This window comes from Rattus rattus, chromosome 8 (genome assembly GCF_011064425.1).
Source record: "Rattus rattus isolate New Zealand chromosome 8, Rrattus_CSIRO_v1, whole genome shotgun sequence".
In the NCBI taxonomy this organism is placed as follows: domain Eukaryota; kingdom Metazoa; phylum Chordata; class Mammalia; order Rodentia; family Muridae; genus Rattus; species Rattus rattus.
The window spans coordinates 95,361,096-95,386,398 of NC_046161.1; the positions used below are offsets into that span (position 1 = coordinate 95,361,096).

Consider the following 25,303-nt stretch of genomic DNA (forward strand, 5'->3'; position numbering starts at 1 on the left):
TAAAAATCAAGGCAACATAAACGTTAAGTTTCAAAGCTAGAAACATTCAACTTCACCATAACTATAAAAATCACATGTAATAGTACAATCTCAAAGCAAGTGCACTGAACGTGAGTTGGTCTTTACAACTTTATTTTACAAGAGAGAATGGCACTTTTAACTTCTGCTAACATTTCCCAATACATATAATTTAGACATTCATAATGACACATCCCATATCTTCAAGGTTAAAACACCAATAGTTCACATCTGGCATCCGTTTACAATTGAGGTGCTCACAGTTGGGAAGTGGAACCCTTGCAGGGAACCCTGCTCACCTCTGCAGAGGCAGTCTGAGTTTGTTGTTGACAAGCCTCGCTAGCATCTCAGTATTATAGATCAGGTATTGAGGAGCCCTGTGATGGGTATAGTATGGATGGTGTTCTCCAGTAACATGGTGACTCTGGACGCTTCTGCTACAGAGAGCAATGCCTTCTCCTTGGTTGAGGAAAGTTAGACTGTAACCAATGTCTCCTGGATGTACTTCTGTCTGCATGAAAACGGCTCACGTTTATCTAGGCTTTGCCCTAAAGATTCGACCCATGGGTTTATACACTACCAATGAAGGCATTCTGCTTCTATTTCATCCAGAAACATCTGAGGCATGTTTTTATTCTATAGGCTGTTTTAAGTCACTCCTGGTCAGACTATGAGTGGGTTAACTGTAGGAAGCCATTCACTCAGACACGTGTCACCACAGCTAGCAGGTTACACAGTCCATCCTCCATTTGTGTTATTTATCGTCCAGAGCCTCAGGCCACAGACGTGGGATTACATAAAGGGAGTTATGGAATGGGATGGTCCGCTCCTCTCCTTCCTGTAGTTGTGGTACTGATCAGGCTGTACAGGGAAGCACGAGGAAACCACTAGTGTTCCACACAGCGTAACGACTCAGTGATGATTCACAAGCCAACCAAGGTGGCACTAAGTTTTATTAGTTCTGACTGTTTAATTCCAAGGGAGTAATAGCGTAAGCAAGGAAACAAGGCAGGTGCCAGCCCACTGTCTACATGTTCTTCATCCTGGCCATGAGATCTTCCAAGCTTTCACCAGAATCTTCCACCGTTACTTCAGAAACAGAATCCTCTCTCTGTCGACAAAAGGGGAAGTACCATGAAATGGAACCGTGCCACACTGCTTGTCCACAGCAGTCTGCTCTACCACGCTCAGTTTGCTGAGAAACCGGATTTTCTGATATATTTCAAAGTATTTTTAGACATCAAATTCTCTATATTACCCACCAAAAGGTTGTTCAGGAGGCAGCAACTTCAATATTCCTGGCAGTCCTACTGAGTGTACTTTTTAATATAAAATTGCACTCATTTATATTGGACCATGAAGTTAAGGGACACTGTAATGTTCACGCCGGGATAAGCATATCCCTCTAAACATGTCTTTGAAATGACAACACTCAAGCATCATTTCCTTTCGCTTTCTTAACATAAACAAGGACTGCCTACAGCCACCTTTCTGTGACAGACCAGAGCTTAGTGTCCCTGGCTAGCTGTGACTTACAAGCTGCTCATCAACCTTTCCCTCCTGCCCTGCTCATCCCTGAGAGCACTAGTCCACTCTCGACTTCTATAACATCGAACCTTGCAGAGTCTGAGATCATGTGATGTGCCGTCCATCTATTTTACTTAATTACTTGCAGTTCCATCTACCTTCTAACAAGTAACAAGTTCTCATTCTCTTCTGCTCAGCAGTAGTCCACTGTGTGTGTGCACATGCGTATGTGTGCACATGTATCTTTTATTTATTGGTCAAAGGACATTTTGGCTCTATATACTTTAGATATATACCTCACCCCCGGTGGGAGTACTGGATCACATATACAGTCGTTCTATACCTCACACCCGGTGGGAGTACTGGATCACATATACAGTCGTTCTATACCTCACGCCCGGTGGGAGTACTGGATCACATATACAGTCATTCTAATGTTCTGAGAAGCCTCTGTTGTCTTCCAAAATGGATGGACTAATTTACATTGCTGACAGCAATGCTACCGTCTAGGCTCACTTTCTGCACAGCTCTTCACCTCTTTCACTTAGAGTGAGATGTGCCTCATTGGCCTTCATCTGATGCCCCTGATGACTACTAATGGTTAGCAACTTTTCAATGCCTACTGCCTATCTGTCTTCTTGTCTGGTGATCTGAGCCCTGATCTGTAAGTCTTCACTTGACAGAGTCTCTATCTTCTTAGGTTTTCTCATGCACATGCTTTCTCTCTCTCCCCTCCTTCCCCTTCCTTCGCTTCCCTCTCTCTCCCTCCTCTCTCTCTTTCTCTCCCCCTCGCCCACCACCCCGCACCTCTCCCATGACCTCCCATGACCTCCACTTCCATGATATTACATATCCTGGTTCATCTCAGACCTGCAAACCTGCTGCCTCGGTCTCCTGGGTGCTAGGATCACCATCACCCTTTCCTGAAGTAAACCTCAGTGGGTTTGTGGCTAAAACTATCACTATGTAAAAGTAATATTTTATTTTAATCAAAATCTATTGCACTGATACATCAGTGAATTTTTAAAAGTCTCCACTTTCTCAGTTTCAAATTTGCTGACACTGAATATCTAGTTAATACCTCACTGCCTACATGTAAATATCTAAAACAGGAAATGCCCCACTAGCCTACAACATAAGATAAAGCTGAAAGAAGAGAAATACATATTTCTCTTATCTGACATTTACATACGGGCAAATCAGATTCCACAAATACCTTCTTTGGGACTGTGTATGCCACTGTAATTCCTTCAGGTAAGGTGGGAACAGGGCCTGACGAGTTCTTCAGTTCCTCTTCTGAAACCTCAGACACCAGCTCAATGCCTGTAGGATTAAACGTGACTCTGAGCTCACTCTCAAGAAAACCACAAGAATTATTTATACTTTTGTGCAATCGTACATTCCCTCCCAGAAAACACTGTAAACATTGTTTAAAATTCTGTATGACCTTCGATTTCCTCCCAGAAAAGAGTAGATTCACAGTGTGAGTGTGATGGCTTCTTACCCCACTCGTTGTCCTCATGAACTACCTCTTCCTCCTCTTGGGGCGCAGTCTCCTGCGTGGGCTGCACTGGTGCCCTCTTCTGTGGATGCAAACAGTACCAACACGTTACTCCTTCTCAGCTCTCTGCAGCACTCCTCAAGCACTCACACAGGCATCTGATCTTACCAAAAGCAAGAATGGATGTTTGTTTTCCCAGTATGCTAGATTAACTAAAAATATAAAAATCCAGAATCCATTTATATTATATTCCGAATCTGTCTCTTGTGAGAGTCACTGTCCTAGGTGATGGCATCCTCAGATTTTCTGACTGACTGTGTGTACCTTGTATTCTTCTTGTTGCTTCCTACAGTTTTTGTCATCACACTGAGGGTTTGGCTTCATGAACATGGTAGGGAAAAAGTCCTGCATGGCATTGTATCCGAGGTAAAAACTGACAGTCCCAAATTTTAACAGAAACCTGAAAAAGAAAATCAAATTAGTCAGGGATGGTGATGCACACCTTTAGTTCTAGCATTTGGGAGGCAGAGGCAGGTGGATTTCTGTGAGTTCTAGGCCAGCCAGGGATATACAATGAGATCTCATCTCAAAACACAAAAGAAAAGAGAAAATCAAAGTAGGCTTAAATAAACAAAGTACTAGAAGTAAGTAAATTATAGAATAGGTAATGAATTTTCTAAAAACTTAGAAAACAGTGACTTTCTCACCTTACTTAGAGACTTGGCTCACATAGATGCGTGGATATTTGTTAGATAAGTGAAGGAAAGGACAGCTCACCCCCTTCCATCACTGAGCCTGATAAAGATGAGCTGCTGGCAAGTACAGCATGCTCACCTCAGGAGAAGCGCTCACCTCAGGAGAACAGCACTGGTCTCGCACTGGTCTCGGAAGACTGCCAGGTGAGGGAGGTGTTTCTAAAGCCTGAGCTTCTGGGTGGGCCTGGGGAGACGGCTCAATGGATGGAGCCCCTGCTGTGCAAGTGTGAGAACCTGAGTTTGGATCCCCAGTGCCCACATAAAAGGCACAGCATCATGAGCTGTAATCCCATGTCTGAGAGGGAGAAGGGAATGGAGACAGGAAGATCTGTCAGGGTCTTGCTCTATAGCCAGTGCAGCCAAAACAGAGAGTTCCTACCTCACTAAGAGGCCTTGTCTCAAAAAACAATGTGACACACACCTTAGATGCAAGGCATAGAGAAATCAAATTGAAAGTGAGCTAGAAGCCTCTTCCCCCTGGCTAGCTTTTATAGTGCCAGAAGGTGCTATGCAGGCTGCTGGGGGAGAAAAGGCATCAATGGGCTTATCCGGTTGTAAACCCTATAACCGATACCAGCCTGCCAGGCAAGAAGTGCCCACAGGTGGAGTAATGGCACCAATGCTGGCGGAGGGGTGAGGTCGGAACCAACCTCCTCTGACTGGATTTGAGGCCTGCTCTACAAAGGAGAATTCAAACCTGGTACTGTAAAGGCAATCAGAAACCCATGGCTGAAGTCTTAGACCCCGAGGTGAATCACCACTGCTGTTTGTGTTTGTGGAACCTATCACAGCACCAGACTGTATGCTAAATCTCTAGACGTATACCCAGGACAGACAGATGCTACCCCAGCCTTAGAGAGAAGCCTCTCTTTGCAATGATCAGCACTGAATACACAGACACACGGCTGCTTGAGGACAAGTGATAAGAGATGGCTGAGTGCTCAGGCCTGAACAGGAAGGACATCCCTACCCATCCATCCTGCAGCAGAGGAGGTGGAAAGGACTCAGGAGCCACAGACAGCAGAAGGGCTACACACGCTGCCTACCTGGCACGGAACCGCCCTGCGCTGACGCCCTGCAGCAGCTGTGGCTTTGCAATGGACCTGTCAGGAGTCGGGGTCAGGGAGGGGCTTGTGGGCCCTACCCTCTCCTGCTCAAGTACTGTCTACTGGGCCCTGAGGGGAGGACAATCATTGTCTGCAGTTGTGTACCCATGAGTGCCCACCAGGCACCAAAGGACGTTCCGAACCCATGGCCATACAGGCGGTCCTGCCTAAATTTAGTGACTCTTGAAACAATAACAGTCATAAATGTGGGAAGATTTGTCAGGAGTAAAAGGGGTGGGAAGGAGAGTACGAGAGGTGGAGAAGAGGTTAAAGTAATCAAAATGTACTTCACACATGCATCAAACTGTCAAAAGTAAAGAAACGGACAAAGACACACAATGTTGCCCTCCGGCCTTCACATATGGATGCACAGAAAAGCATACCTTAGACATATGTGCACACATGCATACCCCCAGACAAAAATATGGCATGTGATACTAAATTTAATTAAAAAAAACAATATAACCTACTATAACTATATACCTTTAAATGCAGTAATCCAGAACTATACTAAGTCACTGATGTAAACAGTATCAGGTGAAATCAAACACTTCCAACACATAAGAGTCCACTGTGATCCTGCCCTTGTCAAATGGCATTCTCTTTAAGAGCGTGTCTTGGCTATTCCTTCAACAACTTTACACAAGCCGGATCATCGGGGAAGTCAAAATGCCTCCATCGCACTGGTCTGCAGGCAAATGGGCAGGAAGTCCTAGGACAGACCCAGGACAGACCCGGGATAGCCAAAGGCTATTCTGCAAAGGTGACCAATAAAAGGCAGGCAGTATCCCCACACAAGGCGGAGGTGAAGACTGACAACGGAGGCTATCGACCAACTTCCTCACGTGCAGCACAAGCATACACCTGGATACACACACAAGCAAGAGTGCATGCACACACCCCCTCCACACACACACACACACACACACAACATGTACACACAAGCAAGAGTGCATGCACACACCCACACACATACATTATGTACACATAAAGATTAAAAAATCAAACTCCCAGAAAAAAATCTGAAAATACATATTCTAAATATATAACAAGGGGGCTGAAGATACGGCTTCATGGTTAAGAACACTGGCTGCTTTCCAGAGGACCCAGGTTCAATTCTCAGCAGCCACATGGCAGCTCACAACTGTCTGTAACTCCACTTGCAGGAGATCCAACACCCTCAAGCCAACACACATACAGGTAAAACACTAACGCACATTAAATAAACAAATAGATCTTTAAATATATAACAAGGGATTAAAAAAAAAACAGCAGATGATAGTACAATGATCATTCACAGAAAAAACCGTGAGTGCCCAGCCCGTTTTTCTAAGCAAATGAGTGGAAACTGAAGTAGCCATTCTTCTGACGGGCAAAGCGCTAAGAGTTTGAAGACACTAATGTTTCTTACAGCATGTGTGAGCCAAGTCCCTGGAGTCTTTGCTGGACGATACAATCTCTTTCCGAGATAACCAGGTAATATGTTAAGTAAGCTGCAGAAACCCACACTATAGACAAACTGGGCCTTCGAGGACATACGTAGGATGCTGTCTGCAGCACTGTGATAGCATAAACGTTTGGAGATGTAAGTTAATGGAGGAACCCTGAAGGCAATGCGTAGCCTCTTTGTACAACATCATAAAGTGTTCAGTTCCCACTGATGCTTAGACAGCACAGGTCTTGTACTACGCAGCCCTAGACTGCTCCTTCAGAGTTGTGCTACGCGTGTTATGACCCCTCCCGGGCCACACTTCTGATGCTGGACACTTATTTACCTCATTGCATTGATTATACTGGAGACGTAGACATAACTCAGCTGCTAACCCTCAAGTGGGACAAAAATTAGCCAGAGTTAGGGAATTCTGAAGAAGTCTTCTCTTAAAGAGTGAATTGTTCATTAACTGACACAAACAATAGCTATGCAAAACCCATTTTTCTCACTTTTAGCTGCAGTTAAAACGAGCATTGAGGGATCTGATCTTGAATAATATTTGAATGATGCTTATTAAGAGCATCACGATAGTAGGAGCAAGTGTATTTGTGCCTTGGTCCCCACCCACTGTCTGTCTGTACAGCTTTATCTAGGTTGCTGAATATGGTTGCTGAATATGTCACAGTAACGTGTCACCCATTTCAATCAGCAAAAGAGCACATGTGCTACAGTGGCCGAGCCGGGGGTTATCTTGTCTAGGGTCTCTGAAGTGCATTACGTCTGCAGCATGTTGAAAATATCCAGTGGCGCATTCTCCTAGTACAGCCTCTGCTCCAGTGATACAGGGCGGGGTATATAGAGCACTGCAGTATTGACAAGAGTTATTCCAAATGCAGGAAGTAACCGACATTTAAACAAACATATATACACACACTCACATAGATACATGTGCATGCGTACAAACACACACACATACACACACACACAGCTAATAAAGGTCCACATATGTATACTATACTTAAAAGTAAATTTAAGTTTAAGAGAGCTACTTAGTTGGCAATACCAATTCTTGGAGTACTGTATGGATTACATTTTTATCCAAGGTGTACAAAACAATTCAGAAAAATCAGCCCTCACTTACTTTAATACATTTTGTACCAAGATCCCTGCAACCACTCCCATGGTGGTGGGGAGGCTGGCCGCGCAGACGCCTTCTCGTTTCAGGGTTTTTTCATCAATGTTTGAAGCAACTACAAGTGGTGGTGCGCACTACAGAAGAAAGAAGACACCGGTTTCAAACGAGATAGAGAGAGAATGAAATGCCTTACCCTCCCCTCCTTTGCTCCTCTGAGTTGCAGACACCATTACAAGAGGTCACTGACAGCTAACAGTGGCAGGGTGCCAGGACAATGCCTACCGCAAAGCAAGCCGACTCTCCAGGGACCATGAGCTGGATGTGCCCGGAAACTGCGTTTTCACTGACCCCGGATTCCATCCATGTCTGACCAAGTTCATTACAAGCCTTAACAGGAAAAGGCAAACAAAACAGCACAAATTACTGCCAACCCCCTTGGTGGACATGGATATGGTGGCGTATACATGCACACAGACACACAGACACACACTATATGAATGCAAGGAAAACCCAATGGTGACTAGAATACTTATACAATATTCACCGACTTTAAAACCCACACAGCAGAACAGATCACAAGTGAGGTCAGAGCTCTTACCACACATTTTAAGCTCAGGATAACCATGAAGATAGGCTTTAAGCTTAACACTCTATTTACATAGAACATGGGTTAACCCAGGCTGCAGCGCCTCACATAACACTCACTGTATTTATTGCCATTCGAGCTTCAAAGTTGTCCACACAGCTAAGAACTAGGTCAACAGGTTGTCCTTCTTCTAATCCCCCATTACTACAGAAGGAAAATAAGTTGTATTTGAAAAAAAGGAGGATACAAAATACATTTATTTGTTCTGCCCTATGGCCTGACGGCTGACACCTGTGGTCTTAACACCTGAGTGGCTGAGGCAGGAGGACCATCACTGGCTCCATGCCAACCCTTTGACACATGAGATCCTGTCTCAAAAAGCAACCAAATGCAAACCCATTATTAAATCCCGACTTATTTCTTGAAGCAAGGTCTCAAACTTATAGTCCTACTGTTTCGGCCTCCCAAGTGTTGGCGTCAAAGGCATTCACTACCACACCCAGTGGGACGCAACATACATTGTAATTTTATTTGTGTAGTCAATTTTCAATTATAGCATCATGTTTAATGTTATATATACAGCAGTTAAGCCACTTTCTGAATAGAGAACTATTCTAATAAACATTACGTAAAAATTACTTCTCCTAAAAGCTGGAAAAGTGTCAATAGACTTCCTAGTGCTTGTTTAACTGAGCTGTTTAACAAGACGACATAAAATATTCATGCATTTTACCTTATTCTATTCATGAAATGTTCAAAGTGTTCCACGGTGGTGATATTATAGTTGTGAACTTCAAACAGAACATCAGGGTTAATGCTCCTGAGAGGGAAAAGCAGCCGTCACAAGTGCTCCTCGTAGGAACAGGACAGAAAGCATTAGAGCGGGGCAGTGGGTGTGAGGACGACAAAGTCCTGTCTACGACTTGTGTTGCACTTGAGGGTGAAGACACACAGATCACCTGTGTCCATCCCTCAGCCCGAAGGCTGCAACCGCTGCACTGTAGCCATGCATGCAGCCCGGTATACCACTGATGTCTGTGTCTTTCTGCAAGGCCAACGTAGGACGCTAATATAGACGTCATAAAGACCACAAGAATGCCTCCATCCTAACCCAGAGTGATCATGTGCTGGGAACAAAACCTTCACCGCTACTGGAGGGTCCAGGTCAGCCCAGCAGTCTCTTTATGTCTTATTCAGTTTAGTTCAAGAATGTTTGAGGCCCCACAGTTTGGGGCTGGCACATCATATTCCACGAGCCAAATGTTACAGGCCCACTCCCTGTTTCAGTACAGTCTTAAGGTAAGAACTGCCCGGTTTGGGTTCCACTATGAATCTCTGGTTGGTGCAGTCCTCTCACACAGTCCAGGCTGACCTCAACTTTGGGCCATTCCTCACAAGTGCCTCAAGCTCCTGTTTGTTGGAATTTGTAACATGTCCCACACAGGTATTTCAGAACTATTCTTTAATAGTTGGGGGTAATTTTTTTCAGGGCATTTTGCTAGGTTAAAAACTAGAATTTAGATTTCAGAGTCTAACACTTAAGTTGGATGGGAACAAAGGCATGTCCAATCACTTGGTGTTGTCTGTGACTAGACTCACACTGTGGCCACAGTTAAGCAGTGGCAGCAAAAACGAAACTATGCACACTCTAGCCCTATACAAAGTCTGCTAACCCTGGTCTAAGAAGTAAGAGAATTCTTTGCATAAGTGAAACATGCATTTCATGGAGAGAACCCAAGTCTGTTTATATTCAGCTTAGCTCACAACAGGTCACAAAACAAGATCCCACTCCATGCACACACACACACACACACACACACACACACACACACACACACACACACACACACACACACACACACACCCCGCTACCCAAGTCACCTCAGGGTGTGCTCTGCTGCTTGGACCTTACTCATCCCTGCTTGATACGGCTGGAAGAAAAGTCGATTCATGTTGGCCAGCTCCACCTTGTCATAGTCAAAGAGTAGCAACTAAAATAAAAACAGTGGTGTTTCAATGAAAAACGACATTAAACAAGGCTCACTGTTAGTGGTGTGAGAACATTAGTTACTTCTAAGGCTTAGTGATTTACTAAATGCCCTGTGAGATAAACACATAGCTCCTTTCATCCTCAGCTTCCTGACAAGGCAGCTCAGGGCCCATACTGAGAGCACACAGCTAATGCAGGAGGCAGTGCAGTGGCCCTCCCTAACCCGGGGCCATGCTGCTTCCACAGACTGGCTCAATGAGAAGGAATGGCTGTTCCATTTCATTCTCACACTGAATTTTAGGAGGGTAACAAGATCCTACTGCCTCCTCTTTAACTTGACTTCCTTTGTATGACACACCACATATGCAAGCCAAGGCGAAAATTCATTACTCCAAAGAGAATTATCAACCAGTTAGTTCCTGTTCCTGCTCTGTTCTTAGGTCCACTTCAGTGTTTGCCACACATGCATATCACTTAAAATGAGCAGAATTTCATATTTCTTATCAGTAAGAAGAGGTTAGAATCTATAAAAATGAGATCTTACTCTTTTCCTTTTCCTTTCTGTGCAGTGCTAGGGTTTGAACCTGGGACCTAATACATGCTAGGCAACTGTTCTACCATAAAGCTAAATCCCCAGACCTCCTTCTACTCTTCTCAATAGAGAAACTTAAAAAACAACAACAACAAAAAAAAAAAAAAAAAAAAAAAAAAAAAAAAAACCCTGCCTATGACAACACCCAGAGAGCCTTCAATAGCTTATTAAGCAAAGATACCACTTAGGCCCTTTGTAACTCCCAAGTCCCTAAACCATGGCTCATTCAATAATATTTGCTAGGTGAGAGAAAGCTTTTAAATGAGTACAAAGAAGTGGAGGTTGTTACTCTGCCCCTACTTGGCTTAGGTCACAGAGAACTGACATCAACTCTCCAGCCTGCATCACATCTGGAAAGCAAAGTGGCTGAGGAAGACTTGGTGATCCAGGAAGCTGCAGACACCTGCAGGGACAGAACTGGGCTCTGGGTCTCCAAAGCACTATTTCCCCACTACCCTTCATCAATTAGCTTCCTGTCTATGTTTTATTGCTAGAAGGAAGAGTTCCTGAAACTCGTCCATTCAGTCTTAGTTTACAGAGCTGGGCATCCAGTGAGATCACTGGAAGAGTTTCTGAAAATGCTGTGTCTGCAGCTCACTGACAGCATCCCTATTTACTCATGATAAGTACAACGGCCATGAGAGCCATCAAAGTCGTCCCAGGATTCTAATTATAGCAGGCCTTGGGAGCCACTGCTGTGGCCTCATCTAGCAGCACCTGAAGCATCCTTGAATTGGTGGTGGGGCAGGAAGCACGGCACCAATATTAATATGCAGTCTATTAAGAGACAGATTCTGACTGAGTTCTATGTATGAGCTGCACTGTGACAAAGTGCAATATGTGTGATAAAGACAATGAACTAAGCACATGGCCTCTGCCCATAATAAAGGATATCTGCTTTTGGAAGCTTCCTTCCTAGTAAGCACCCAAGCAAGGATCCAGTCATTCATTCTCAGGATTTAGTCTCTGCACTGTCAGATTACCTGGAAACCAGTTATGACAATTTTCTGGTTTACCTGACACCTAAGGATTAAAACCACATAGCTGAGGTCTAGCAGTCTGCTTTAATATGGCCACATACTCATTTTTAACAACTATCTCAGCATTTCCAATATCCTGTTAATCAACCGAGTACTCAAGTCATCCACAAGCAATATTTTGGCCTGATTCTGTAAACCACTTCAGAGATATTAAAATCATAATAAACATTGTAGCATTTTGTTGGCATCATCTTTAATTGATAAGTGAGGGCCAATTTTGCAGCCACTATCTTTTAATATTAACTTGTTGACAAACGGATATTGGAGAATATGTTTTTTATATATATTGTATAAGTTATATATATATATCAAATGAAATATATTATGTAACTATATAATTAAGTGTATTATAATATAAAACATGAAATATAATTACTCATTTAAATACATTATAAGAAAATAACAAGAGGGCAGATAATTGTGGAAAACTTATCTATTCAATCACTAAGCAACATCAATAGTCCTTGGCTTTATAAATTAAGATTGACTGATATGGGGATTTGGCTTAGTGGTAGAGCGCTTGCCTAGGAAGCGCAAGGTCCTGGGTTCGGTCCCCAGCCCCAAAAAAAAAAAAAAAAAAAAAAAAAAAAAAAAAAAAAGATTGACTGATTAAATTCTGACAGAAGGTTACTTCTTTTCTACAATTCACATCTGTTTTAAAAAGAAAATAAAGGGGCTAAATAAAAAATCGGAAACATCTCCCAGTTTAAACTCAATGCCTTCACTCTGTGTGTGTTCCATTGAGTGCCTGATAAGATTTTTCAAGATCTGAGTGTTTCATTTGCATACTTTACCCACTTAGATACACTGTCTTTTATATCAAAGTCAGACAAAACTTCATTTTTAAAAAACTGTTGAGGGGAGAGACTGAGAAGAGTGGAGGAAGAGGAGACTGATTGAGATGTATACGAATAATAAAAATAATAATAATTAAATCTGTAAAGACATGTGGCAGAAACTTAAATTCCTCCAGGGTCAATCAAAAATATATGCTCCAGACTCTATCCTGTTCCCAAACGTTGTACTGCGCTCACAGCTGTGCCATTTTGAGTTAGCCAACTGTGTAGAGTGAGGCTGAACTCTGACCACCCACAGTGGGGCACAGGAGCCCTTACATCAGGAACTAAGCCCAGTGGAATTCCCATCGAGAGAGCTTGCCTGCTTGATTTGGCATGGCTATGCACCCTCCTGCAGAAGTAAACTTCTGCCTTGCTAAAGTGCCACAGATGGTGTGGGGTTTTGGGAGTGACCCCAGAATCATTTCTAACAGGTTCTGTATCTAAAATAATTCCAAATTACTTACTCATTACACTGCCCTAAACCAATGTTTCTGGACCCCAATTAAGTGCCCTTTGTTCAATTAGCAATATAATAGGAGCCTTTGTCTGGAGAAAGATATGACTCGGCCTCTTGAGAGGAGCAATTTAACTAATATAACAGAAATCATAAACCACTGATTAAGCAGTAGAGTGCTAAGCTGTACCTGATTTGCTCCAGGAGTGAACAGTTTCCTACTGGACAGGCAAAGAGAAATCTTTTTACCTTACCAATGCCACATCTTGTCAGCATTTCAGCAGTCACACTACCAACTCCACCAACACCTACTATTGCTACAGCATAGGTACGGATTTTCTGTGAAACACAAAACAGTTCATGTTAATACTCTCTGTTTGATTTGTCACCAGAAACTATCCTCATTCCCCGAAATCAAGTTCATCATACCTCATAGTCACTGACAACTCCCATCCGTTTCAATGCCATCAGACGGCTTAAAGGAAAAATAAAACAAATTTAGAGCTCTTGCAGTCTTTTTATTTATTTTTATTTTCATGTGAATGGGTGAGTTGCGTGTACACTCGGTGCTGCGGGCATATGCAGTGACTACAGAGGCCAGAGGAGGGTGGCAGATCACCTGGGACTAGAGTTCTGCATGGTGAGCTGCCGTGTGGGTGCTGGGGATCAAACCTGGGTCTGTGAAGAGCAGCCTGCACTTTCCAGCCCCAGGCTTGCAATCTTTTAGTTGACACTGATGTTTATAGTCAGGCACCATCAAAGGAAACAATCACCAAAACTCAATCATTACCACTTCAAAAGAGGAGGAATCTAGCGGGATGGGATGGCATGCATCTGTAATCCTAGCAGGAAATGGTGGCATTCGTCTATAATCCTAGCACTGGAGAGCCTGAGGCTGGAAGATTAGAAATTCATGGTCAACCTGGGAAACACAGCAAATTTGATGACCAACTAAGCTTAAAAGCTAACTTTTACTAGATATGAGTAAATCACTGGGATTGAGACCAGGAACTCTCCTGTGTTGCCTGTGAAACAGTATTTTTCTTCTAAAATAACTTCTTTATCTTAATGTGTAGCCAAGATCTACACCTAATGGTTTAAATGTTAAGGGTCAAAGTGAAATGTCATTACTTTCCCTTGCTTTTTTAGTAGATAAAGACAATGAACTAAGCTCATGGCCTCTGCCCATAATAAAAGGATATCTGCTTTTGGAAGCATCTGTTGTTTGCCAAGGAGTCAAAGAGGCACTTCGTATCTGCACTATTAGTGTGTGTGTGTGTGTGTGTGTGTGTGTGTGTGTGTGTGTGTGTGTGTCTGGCACATTCGTTCACACTGTGGTAAACACCTATATAACATATTAAAGTTTTCATGTGTTCGATCTGTATGCTACATGTGAATCTGTGGTTGTTAGGAAAGTCAGCAGGCCTCTGGTTGATCCCATCTCTCCACTTTAACCCCGTGTGACCCTATCTAGAGCTGCACACACACTATTATAGTATTTTCACTTCTTGCCTCTCACTCTTAAATGTCCACCACAGATGCACAAACATTTCTTGTGTTAGGAGCCGTAGTCCCGTTGGTTAGATCACAACTATTCACTGCTGGGTGGGTATTTATAACTTCCCTTTCTTCTATAACCTCGATTCTTCAAGGCAGCAACTGTGTCTCCCCTGCTTCATCTCCTACGTGCTTGCACTTACTCACCCTAACTCAGGAAGTTCTCAGAAACTTCTACGTACATTCACATGCAGGAGTTACCAACGTCACCACCCAAGAGTGTCTCTAGGCCCACAACACACATAGTCCTCTTTCTGGAACTTTACCTAGGTTAAAAACTACCCAGTTTTTAGCCTCACTGCTTATAGCCTTAGTGACTTACTGGGGAGGAACCTAATGCCACAGATTCTATTATATACTACAATCCCTCTAAAATAGCTCTCTTCACTTTTCTCACTGGTGAGATGAGAGAGAATCAGCAGCAGCAATGCCCTAGAGATGCAGTGAGAAAAAAACACATGGAATGGAAGGTCTAAAAGCATGCTACTGACTGCAGTCATCTACGAGGCTTGCCGTGTACAACTGCTGTTCTAAGAACTGCACATAAACTGCTTCAGGCTTCAAAACTACAGCAGAAATAGGCACTCCTGCAGCCCCACCTACAGAGAGTAATCTGAACCAGAAACTCAGCAGCTGTTAGAACCAATTAGAAGTTACTGACTACTTAGTAAGCTGAGAAATGAATCCACTCAGTCTTGATGTAAATACCTTCCCCATAGCCACTGCTCTGTCTTCTCCTTCATAAACTAATAAGTCCATTTAGGGAGAGCAAAGGGTCAGCAGCCCTGGCAAAGTTCGATATTCAGGGATGTTCGTGAGCATCCTAGTAACTAACTCTTCCTCATCCTGCTCCATCTACATTACACTAAGAGGCATTTAGGAAGCTGTGGTCTATCCTTGGAGGCTTTACATGAGATGTTAGGTTCTGACAGAGCTTTCTGTCAGTCAGTCTATGCAGAGCGAGGTAGACTAATAAGATAATAAGATAATGGTGACAGGAAACTGGGTACAGGACAGCAGGCAGAAGAGTTGCACCATATGGATGGCTGGCTTGGACTTTTTTTTTTTTTTTAATAGTCTTCCCCGTGGGAAAAGGTAGTCTCACTACACAGCCCAAGGTTTCCTAGAACTCCTGTAGCCCAGGCTGGCCTGCAACTCACGACAATGCCGCCTAGCTCACCCTCCCGAATGCTAGGAAGAATCGTGAGTCAACTCGCTTGGCGAAGACTATCTTCAGACTAGCATAAGACGTGGCCTTGCCCATCTGGGAACAGGACCTCCACAGCAAGAAAGGAGCGGCAGGAGGCCGGCTGAATCCTTCAACCAGAGCGTGGCCCTGCCCGTCCCGCCATGGATCACCTGTAGGGATTGGAATCCACCACCTCGTCGCTCATCTTCTGGATGCGGGTCCGGCCGCAGTGGCCGTCCCCGGCAATCCGCCGGCTTCTCTCCCGGGCGAGTTCCTGCTCCAGCTCCTCAACCCGCTGCAGCAGCCGCTCCACCGACTCGGCCATGGCTGGGCTCCCGGTGGCCCCCGATCCCAGGCCGGACCGCCGCCGTCGCCGCCGCCCCACGCTGCTCGGCTGGGCTCACGAAGTTCAGGAGGACTAGACACAGCCTTCCTGATCCCTACACCGGGGAAGCGCCTCCAATGGTCCCAGTAAGACACGTCTCCGGCATGCCCACCGGACTTCCGCACGCCACTTCCGGTGCGCCGCCGCCATCGCTCCCCTTGGTACAAACACTCCTGAAAACAGTTGGCCTCTCTAGAACAAGAACCAGGTCGCAGCAGGGTCAGCGTCATAAGTGTCCAGATCAGGTCGACGGCAATTCGGCCTTTCTAATCTAGGAGGCCATGAGAAACACAGGGGTCTTTTAGTCCAGGGCTCAAGGTTCTGACGGACTCTCTTCTTGGACGGACCGCACAGTTCTTCCGCTGGCGCGTCATTCTAGGGTGACAGATGTTTGTGTCTTCACTCGCTAGAGTCACGTTTGTGACCTGGCGTTTCTATAAAACTGAAGCCTCCGACTCTGACGCTAATAGTAAATTCTAAGTTTGGGCCCACAACAGGCGATTCTTTTATTGCTCCGCCAGGCTCCAAGTCACAAGACACATCCGCCCACGTTGCTTAGCAACATCGTCCAGAGTCTAGGTGATTGGCTTCCCCTAAGCCACGCCTGGCCACGCCCCCAAGCTCTAGTATCCTTTCTGCCTTGGCGCTACGTCTGTGTAGTCTGTGGATCCCTCATCTCTATACACAGGGACAGCGGGTGCAGTCATGGAGATGGATGTCACCAGGGACACCGTGGAAGTGCTACCCCAGCACAAGTTCGACATCAGGTCCCTGGAGGCCTACCTGAATCAGCACTTGCCCGGCTTTGGGTCAGATCACCGGGCTGTGCTGACTGTTACTCAATACAGGTATCGACCATAGCCTTTGCCTCCTGCTGGAACATGTCTATGCTTGGTGCTTTTCTTCCCTTCGCCCTGGGTGGATGTCTCTTTTGCCCGGTCGCGATTTCTTTCTCTACAAGGATGCTTCCTGCATAATTTGTACTTGAATCCCAGGCTAGTCTGAATTAGAGGGCAGTAGCAGAAGTGCAGTATCCATTATGCAATGCAGTCTTGTTAAGGACTAAAATTATGTGTCTAATTCACTGAGAGAGATGCGGCTGAACACTCTTGGATACCTAACACCTTCTGTGACCTTTCGTGCTACATACAATCTAAAGATCATTTTCTGAGGGGCTGGTGCCATTTTGTTTAATTGAACTTAGTCACCCGAGACGAGGTTAATAATAGCAGCTAAAATATACAAATTCAGATTCTAGACATTCCACTCCACTTTTAAAGCTTAAGTTCTTGAAGCAAGGGAATTAAACTGGATGAGGTGACTGAGAGTACCTTTCCCCAAGTGACAAGTGAATCTGGTTTTAGTCTAGTGTTTTACAATTAAGGGTTTTTCACTTTTAAAGAGTTCCAGTATGAAATCATTTTATATGGCTTCAGTAAACCGTGCCTAGCCTTTCTATTTTGGAATTTAACTATAGCATAAATTTGGAGATCAAAGTTTCTTTCTTGTAACATTTGCCTGTTCCCAGTAGTCTTGATAAGGAAATGAAGTAATTTAGGTGAAAGGGCTTAAGCATAGAAAAATTTGTGGAGAGGTGGGATAAAGAATAGTTGACACTTCTACATGTAATGCTTTGTGTTATAAACAAATCGAAAGAGATCAGAGTTCAAATGCCAGTGACTAGTCCACTCTGTGGTGGAATTTGGCCAGCTTATTGTCCTGCCTTCAGACAAAGGTCATATATCCTCAAGTTACTGTGGTCCTGTGTTGGTTTAAAATAATTCTGAACTAAGTGGATGTTCAGCAAAATCATGCTCAATAAATGAAATTAGTTGTGATACAAAAATTACTTCTGAAGCCAAGCCTGGTTCTACATGGCTTTAATCCCAACATTCCTTTAAAGATCTCTGGAGATGGGAGGCTGAGGAAAAGTGATTGTGAATTTGAGGCCAGTCTGTGCTCTGTAGCAATCCTTGGTCTCAAAATCTTATTTTTCCAGAAATGTTATATATAAGCTTGATTTAACATAGATGTATGGAAGTAATATTCAACAGAGGAAAAACATTCATTTCTAGGACATGAAAAATTATAAAAATAAAAGCATACTAAGGCTGCAAAAAAAAATCTCAAAAGAAACCCCTGGAAACCACATTGTGGAAAAAGAAATACATTTCCTGCATGTTGGTCTTGGACCCCCACACATGTGCCACCAAATAAATAAATATAAAGGGAAAAAAACCACACGTTTTCACAATATAAATCAAACTTTTTATCAGGATGGAAACAACCAAGAAATACAGTGTAGAAACAACTTGCTTCGTGTGTTGAAAAGCCAAGAGCTACATAGGTAATAGTTTGTTAAAGTCAAGTGTACAGGTCACTTGCATTTCTATATCTTAGCAGCAGTTGAAATATGACACCCAAAAGGTTCTGATAAAAACACCCCAAAAAATTATCTAATAGAAGGTGTGCAAGACCTTCATATAGAACACAAGAAAACCTTATTAGGTTGTTTTTAAACAACCTTAGAAATAATATACATGAGCAGGGAAAGTCAATATTAAAAATTTTGCTCTTTGTCCTGATCTATAGATTCAAAGCAATCAATCAAAATTCTGTTTTTTCTCTAATGAGAACAAAAATGCTTCTAAATTTTATGTGAAAAGGGTTAACAGAAACATTCCAAAAACATGAGTGGGAAATCTGAATTAAGGTGACATATTATTAGTTAGATATGTCAATGAGATAGAGAATTCACAAAATACCCACATGTTTATAGAACTTATTTGACAGTGCTGACATATAGAATCAACTTGGGGGAAATGGGACAATCCACAAGTAAAAGACTTCAAGGGCTTGTGGTTATTATCCTATGAAATATTACTCTTTGTAAGGAAACCGCCACACAGGCTGTGGGCCTGACTCAGTAAGTGGAGTGACCCCGAGCACGCATAAGGCAAAGTGGTCAATCCCCAGTGCCATATAAACCAGGAATAGTTTGTGATGATACTTGTAATCTTAGCACTTGGGAGATAGCGGTCATAAGGCTAGAAGCTCAAAGTTGTCCTTGAACAACTTCACAAAATTGTTCTCTGACCTCTTTATGTATATGGTGGCATGCATGTTCACACACATCGTGTGCACACACTATATGTGTGTGTAGTTGTGTGTGTATTTATGCATATATACATGTATGCATACATATACATACACACACTTATCTCCAGCGTTGGTTAGGATATGAGACATTAAATACTGATTAAAGTATGGGTCAGTATAGCTACCTCTGACCAACACTTGACGTTATCCTGTAAAAATGAGATCAGAAAGACATGCGTGCCTCTTGCCTCAGAAATATTATTTCTTAGAGTCAAGAAAATTTCATACCAGGATATCAGGAAATAATCTACGGAGCATTCATCGTGTTGCTTGTAATAAAAAACCTTTTTAAAAGCACAGTAATACACACACACACACACACACACATATATATATATATATATATATATATATTAGTAGAATGGAAGAATAAATTGCTCATTTGCATAGGGGACTCCCATCACTGAAAATTATTCAACCACACCTCTACATTGTAGTGGGAATTTTTGTTTCTTAAAAAAAACACATAAATATTATGGGAATATGTTTTTGTTTTAATCCCAGGTGTGGGACACCCCCTTTCCCCTCTATCCTTTTTTCTCTCCTACCCAGTTTTCAGGGGTTGAAAGGGTAGAAGAAAAAAAGAACCCACAAAGTAGCAAAAGATCAGCCACATTACATAGCACATAAAACCATAGATAATTAGAGAGCACACTGTTAAGGAGATAAACTTCCAGAGAACAGTCAGTATGGAATTCAGGACACAGAGTTCTTCACGGATCTGCTAATCTCTTCAAGATAGAATATGATGTTGGTTTGCTGTAGCTATTCTATGCCTTCCAGATTTCGAAAACATTCTTTTTCTCTTATACATTTATTTATTTTAGCTTTCAAATAGTCATTTGGGGAATATAAAATATAATTAAACAACAATATAAAGAATATATAGCTCGATACAATGAAACTTGTGGCGTCTAGCCTTAGTGCCTAGAACATACCCAGCACTGGGGCTCTTCTACAATCTCCATCTATTTGAAGAAAATAGACCACAAACAAGAATGAGTTCTAAATATTATTCACAGGATTATATGTGCTGTGGGGTGATAGAAGATGTTGAGGACGTGGCAGGAAGGTTGCGTTGAGGAGATAGCATTTAACAAAGACTAAAGGGAGTGGGGATGAGACCTTGGCAGCTTTTCAGACACAGGGACCGCCGTATCAAAGGCCTGTGTGTTGAGGAATACCAAGCAGTGCGAGCCAAGCACTGTACGCAAGGGCGGGGGCCCTTTGGGCTGTCATAGGATTTTGTTCTTTGCTTTGAGTGGAAGTAGGGAAGGTCAGAGATTTTTTTTTTAAGATCCAATTAATAAGATATAATTGCCCACTTAAACATACAAAGCCCGGTACCAACCATCCCTTAGGAACATTGATAACAACCTGTAAATACACAGAGTAAGATCTTTACGTCAGCCTCCATTGTCCTGCCTCGGCATCTCCCCTTCTCTCTCCCTCCTGTCTCTTCCTTTCTGTTCCAGTCTCCTCCTCTTCCTTCAAACTTCTCTCCTGCCCATCCTTCCTTCTCCTCCATCAACAGGCCTCCTACTATCCTGTACCTGCCCCTCACCAGTACTTTACAAATTCAATGGGGAGAAGTTTCTGGTGAAGTCACCTGATTCCTGAGTAGTGACCAGGCAGCTGTCCTTGGGGCAGTGGAATTAGCATCAAAATACAGATGACTTCAGGGCAAAATCACAACATTTCCCCCTTTTTGTCCAGTTAAAAAGCCTTTTCACTTATATATAAATTGAGTACAATTATTAGCATTCTACAATTTATAAAGCATATGATATATTCAACACCCAGGCCATCACTATATCAGTTAAACAGAATGTTTAGTTATTCATTCCAGCTTAAGAAAGGCTTAAAATCTATATTATATCTTGGCTAGCTTGTATACTATCTGATAACTATCCAATAAAATATGTATATTCAGAGTTATACAGCCTGATAGACTATGAGACTATAATCAGTCTTCAACCCCGTCAGAGATATGAGAATGACCAAATATCTATACACATAGGAAGCCTAACATGGCTTCCTGAACTGAGAGGTTGTAGAGACAAATCTCCACTAGCACAGTCCCCTGTTAGCAACATGTGAGCTCAAGTCTTCGGCCTTCTGGCCCAAAATCAACTGACAGACTCTTGAAATGCAGATTTTGAAGGGCTGATCACCCTGTCTTGGCAGAGTTTATCAGTCAACGATTCTTCATAATTTGTCCTTTTCTGGACAGTATTAGTCTGCAGATGAAACAGGCAGTTTTGTCCAGTGGCTGCCTAACCACAAAGTATTGCCTCACCTGGAGGTAGATATGTTCAAATTCTTCGTTAAATCTGCCAAAGAGGAACTGTTAGGAGCAGATATGTCTCAACAAAAGATAAATAACTTTAAATCTCAAATTTTGTGGATTTATGACGTTTTTGAAAACCATCCATCTATATAAGACAATCTGGACTATTGTCTTTATATCTTAATAATATCTTGAAAGTTCTCTCACAAAGTGAGTAATATGTTTGCTATTTGGCCCTTAACTCACATGTGTAATCAAATCAGAAGTTTGTAATGACATCAATAGAAGGACTGGCTCTAAACCTTGTACTTTTAAACTTTTAACAAATAAATTCTATATCAAAGCAAAGATATGATTTTAGCTCAGTTAACAAATGAGATTACGACTGTATAACTCAATCTAGCTAATTCCTCCCTGTTAAATTATAACCATTTCTAAATTCTTCATAAAAACAACTTTAGAATAACCACTTTCAGCCCCCCAAAGTCCAGGGAATTGGGGCGACGACTCCTCTATAACTTCTTCAAGCTGTACATGGGTGTTGAGATATCCTTGGGGGTAGGGGGTAGGAAGAATGAAGCAAATGCTGTAGCCGATGTGTCCTGACTGGACCCAGCTGAAAGTCCTTGAGACCAGGAATCCAAGTAGGCACACTCTGTAAAATACAACTCTCAAGACAAAAGTTTAGAATCGAGATATCTTTTTGTTTGATTCTCCTGAATAAATTTTTCAGGTGGTCTACCTCTATCAAATCTGATCAGTATGACTCTGTGAGGTTTCCAGAGCCTAATCACACTTTTTAAAAACACAAAGACAAAATCTTTCTCCCAAAATACTGTGTTCCTTAGTCTGTAACCAGAAAAGCTTGTATCTTGCACTCTCTCCCAGAGTAATACTATAACCGTAAAACTCAAGTCACACCCATTATGAAGATTAAACAATTTTTTAAAAAGTAAGCTAAACAATGAGCCTGATAGGCTTTTGTACTCTGTGATATCAGGAAATTAACCCAAAATTCCCATGGAGCCCATGTTAAGAGAATCTGAGCCCCCTGTTGTGGTAGATATAAAAAATAACCACAAACCATCACTAGCCAGCATCTACGAGCCATATGGCCTTTAGCAGGGTAATTCATAAAACAAACCAAATACCTTCTATCAATTTCAATATCAATAAGCAACATATCAAACCAGGACTTTTGCCCAAAATATCTCAATCTGTTAAGCTCTCTACCCGGAGCCACAGATTTTTATTTAACCTTAATAACTTCTATAATATATGTCTGCATTCACTCTCCCTGGTGTTACAGACATTCATCACAACTCTCTACTTGGAGGTAGTGACTAATTTTTCCCTATCTAAGTTCTGAACCATAGATGAAAATCCCCACCTGATTCAGGTAGTCTCTTTACTCTCTTCTTTCTAAAACAAACTCAATCACCTTTTAATAATACCTGTAATTAAGAAGTAGCTTGTCTAACTAGGATTTCAACCCAAAATTCCCATGGAACCCATGTTACAAAGAATATGAGTATCCTGAAAGACTTTCTAAACAACTTTCTTTAAAAAGCAGCTTTTGGGGTTGGGGATTTAGCTCAGTGGTAGAGCGCTTGCCCAGGTGGCTTCCCTATTTCTTTGTTTGAATTCCCACCCTAGAGATATCACATGACTTAACATGGCACCGGCCTCCTCTTAGAAAATAAAAACTTTCTCTCAACTCTTAGGATTACTAGTGGATTCTTGCCCATTACATTCGTTTGCCATCTGTTGTTGTAAAAATATAAAAATAGGGGTTGGGGATTTAGCTCAAGCAAGGCCCTGGGTTCTGTCCCCAGCTCCGAAAAGAATATATATAAAAATAAAAAAAGTATAGTTGCCTTTTACCTCGCTAGGTCCAGCACCGCGGTGCCCCAAGATATCTACTAGATATCTTGGCAGAAACACATCCCAACTCCTCAGCAGCCCAGTGTCTCCTGCCACCACACACATTCCTACACTCAAACTGTCACATAAAAGAACACACAACACAATAACCTTAGATCCAATTGATAAGCTATAATTGCCCACTTAAACATACAAAGCCCGGTACCAACCATCCCTCAGGAACATTGATAACAACCTGTAAATATACAGAGCGAGATCTTTACGTCAACCTCCATTGTCCTGCCACGGCTTCTCCCCTTCTCTCTCCCTCCTGTCTCTTCCTTTCTGTCCAGAGATTTTTGAGTAGAAGAGGAAATAATTTGTCATCATTGTTTCAAACAGAAATTCTGCTTGCTGTCTTGAGAGTTCACTGAGGAGGCCAAAGGTGGAAACAAACCCAGTATATTACAGAGTACCAGGGAAGAGGGGTAAAATAGGTGAGAGGTGGTGGCAGCCTGGTAGATTTTGAAAGAGTAATTGTTTATGTTGGAAGGGAAGAGACAAAGGCTGTTCTCATTTGTCACGGTAATTGAGCATGGGATCATCATGAACTAAAATGAAGCTGGCCGTAGAGGGTGTCATGGTTTGAGCAGGAAATGGCCCCGAAAGCTTATGCATTTGAACTTTTGGTCCCTAGCTTCAGTAGTTGGTGGAACTGAGGCAGACAAATGTAGGCAAAGTCTCACCACTTGGCACTCCCAGTGCCACCTTTCTAATGATGCACTTTGCACCTGGGACCCCTACCTGACTGAAGGTCCATGTACCTTCCCCTCCAAATAATGCAGTAGGTTATTACTGCCCTGGAAGTCCCTGGATGACTGGATTGTTATGCTTGGTTTCCATGCATGTGTGTCTCAGAACTGTGGAAAGTATCCTGAAACTAGATGCAAATGGCCCATCCAGTCTGGGTTAGTATGGAGGGTAGACACAGAAAGACAACGTGTCCTCTGAGTGAATACCAGTTTAGGGGAACTGGTATTTACCAACGCATGCTTACACTTGGTCGGGCATGCTCATGAGTAAAACCAGGTGCCTTATGGGAAGTATGTTCACAATGAAGACTAATGTATCCCAAGGCTGTCAAAACAGAACCATTCTCAGTATGCCCCTTAGCAACCAACCAACCCTCCTCCTGGACCCACATAAGGAAGCCCCAAACTGCTGCTTTGGGGTACCCTTGCTCAAGTAGGCCACTGTCTCCTTGTATGAGACCCCACGCCATCTCTTCCTATAAAACTTCTTGCTGCCTTGACACTGATGTACACTTTTTGAAGATACCCAAAACCTGGAAATACCCAGACTGCTGACAACAGGACCTTTGCGACATGTAGCCTGACTCATAGAAGTGGGTTGCAGGGCCAGGCCTTGAAGGTCATATGTACTTTCAATGCCAGTTAGGACTCTGCTTCCTGATTTGCCGAGATGTGAGAAGCATTTGCTGTAACCTCCTGCCAACATAGACTGAGCCATTGTACCATGTTTTTCCATGAGATAGACCATAAAACCTGAGACTAAATAAAAGGTGGTTTTCTGCCTCTCATCAATTACTTTTGGCAGACGTTTTGTCATAGTGGTAAGAAATGTTGCTAATACAGAAAAAATATAAAAGTTCTGTTTCGTTACGTTTTTAGACAGTTAAGTGAATGTGTTACAGTAACCGGCTGGGTATAGATTCAGGGCAGAGACCTGGTCTAGACAGGTTTGGGAGCCATGAGACAAAACAGCTTGCCTAGAAAAACCATCTGGGGGGCTGGAGAGATGGCTCAGCAGTTAGGAGCACTGACTGCTCTCCCAGAGGTCCTGAGTTCAATCCCCAGCAACCACA

At 42.8% G+C, this 25,303-nt stretch overlaps 2 protein-coding genes across 3 annotated transcripts in view; one reads left to right on the top strand and one right to left on the bottom strand.

The window, feature by feature from the left end:
* Positions 1 to 111: 111 nt before the first annotated feature.
* Uba5 (ubiquitin like modifier activating enzyme 5) lies at positions 112 to 16,603 on the bottom strand. Of its 2 annotated transcripts, XM_032910388.1 has the most exons (12): positions 15,892 to 16,601; positions 13,405 to 13,450; positions 13,225 to 13,314; positions 9,942 to 10,051; positions 8,794 to 8,880; positions 8,180 to 8,264; positions 7,757 to 7,861; positions 7,481 to 7,608; positions 3,371 to 3,506; positions 3,050 to 3,128; positions 2,762 to 2,868; positions 112 to 1,129 (listed from the first exon to the last, which is right to left on the bottom strand). In XM_032910388.1, the coding sequence occupies exons 1-12, from the start codon at positions 16,044 to 16,046 to the stop codon at positions 1,046 to 1,048; spliced, it is 1,212 nt and encodes a 403-aa protein (XP_032766279.1). In that variant the 5' UTR covers positions 16,047 to 16,601; the 3' UTR covers positions 112 to 1,045. The 2 variants fall into 2 exon arrangements, with proteins under 2 accessions (XP_032766279.1, XP_032766280.1); XM_032910389.1 differs by lacking the exon at positions 8,794 to 8,880 and having other exon boundaries at positions 15,892 to 16,603.
* A 118-nt stretch (positions 16,604 to 16,721) lies between these two features.
* Positions 16,722 to 25,303, top strand: part of Acad11 (acyl-CoA dehydrogenase family member 11) — a 65,150-nt gene continuing 56,568 nt past the window's right edge. The window contains exon 1 of the mRNA XM_032910387.1: positions 16,722 to 16,954. Within this exon, the coding sequence (XP_032766278.1) occupies positions 16,812 to 16,954 (143 nt within the window). The 5' untranslated portion in view covers positions 16,722 to 16,811. The remainder of the gene's footprint in view (positions 16,955 to 25,303) is intronic.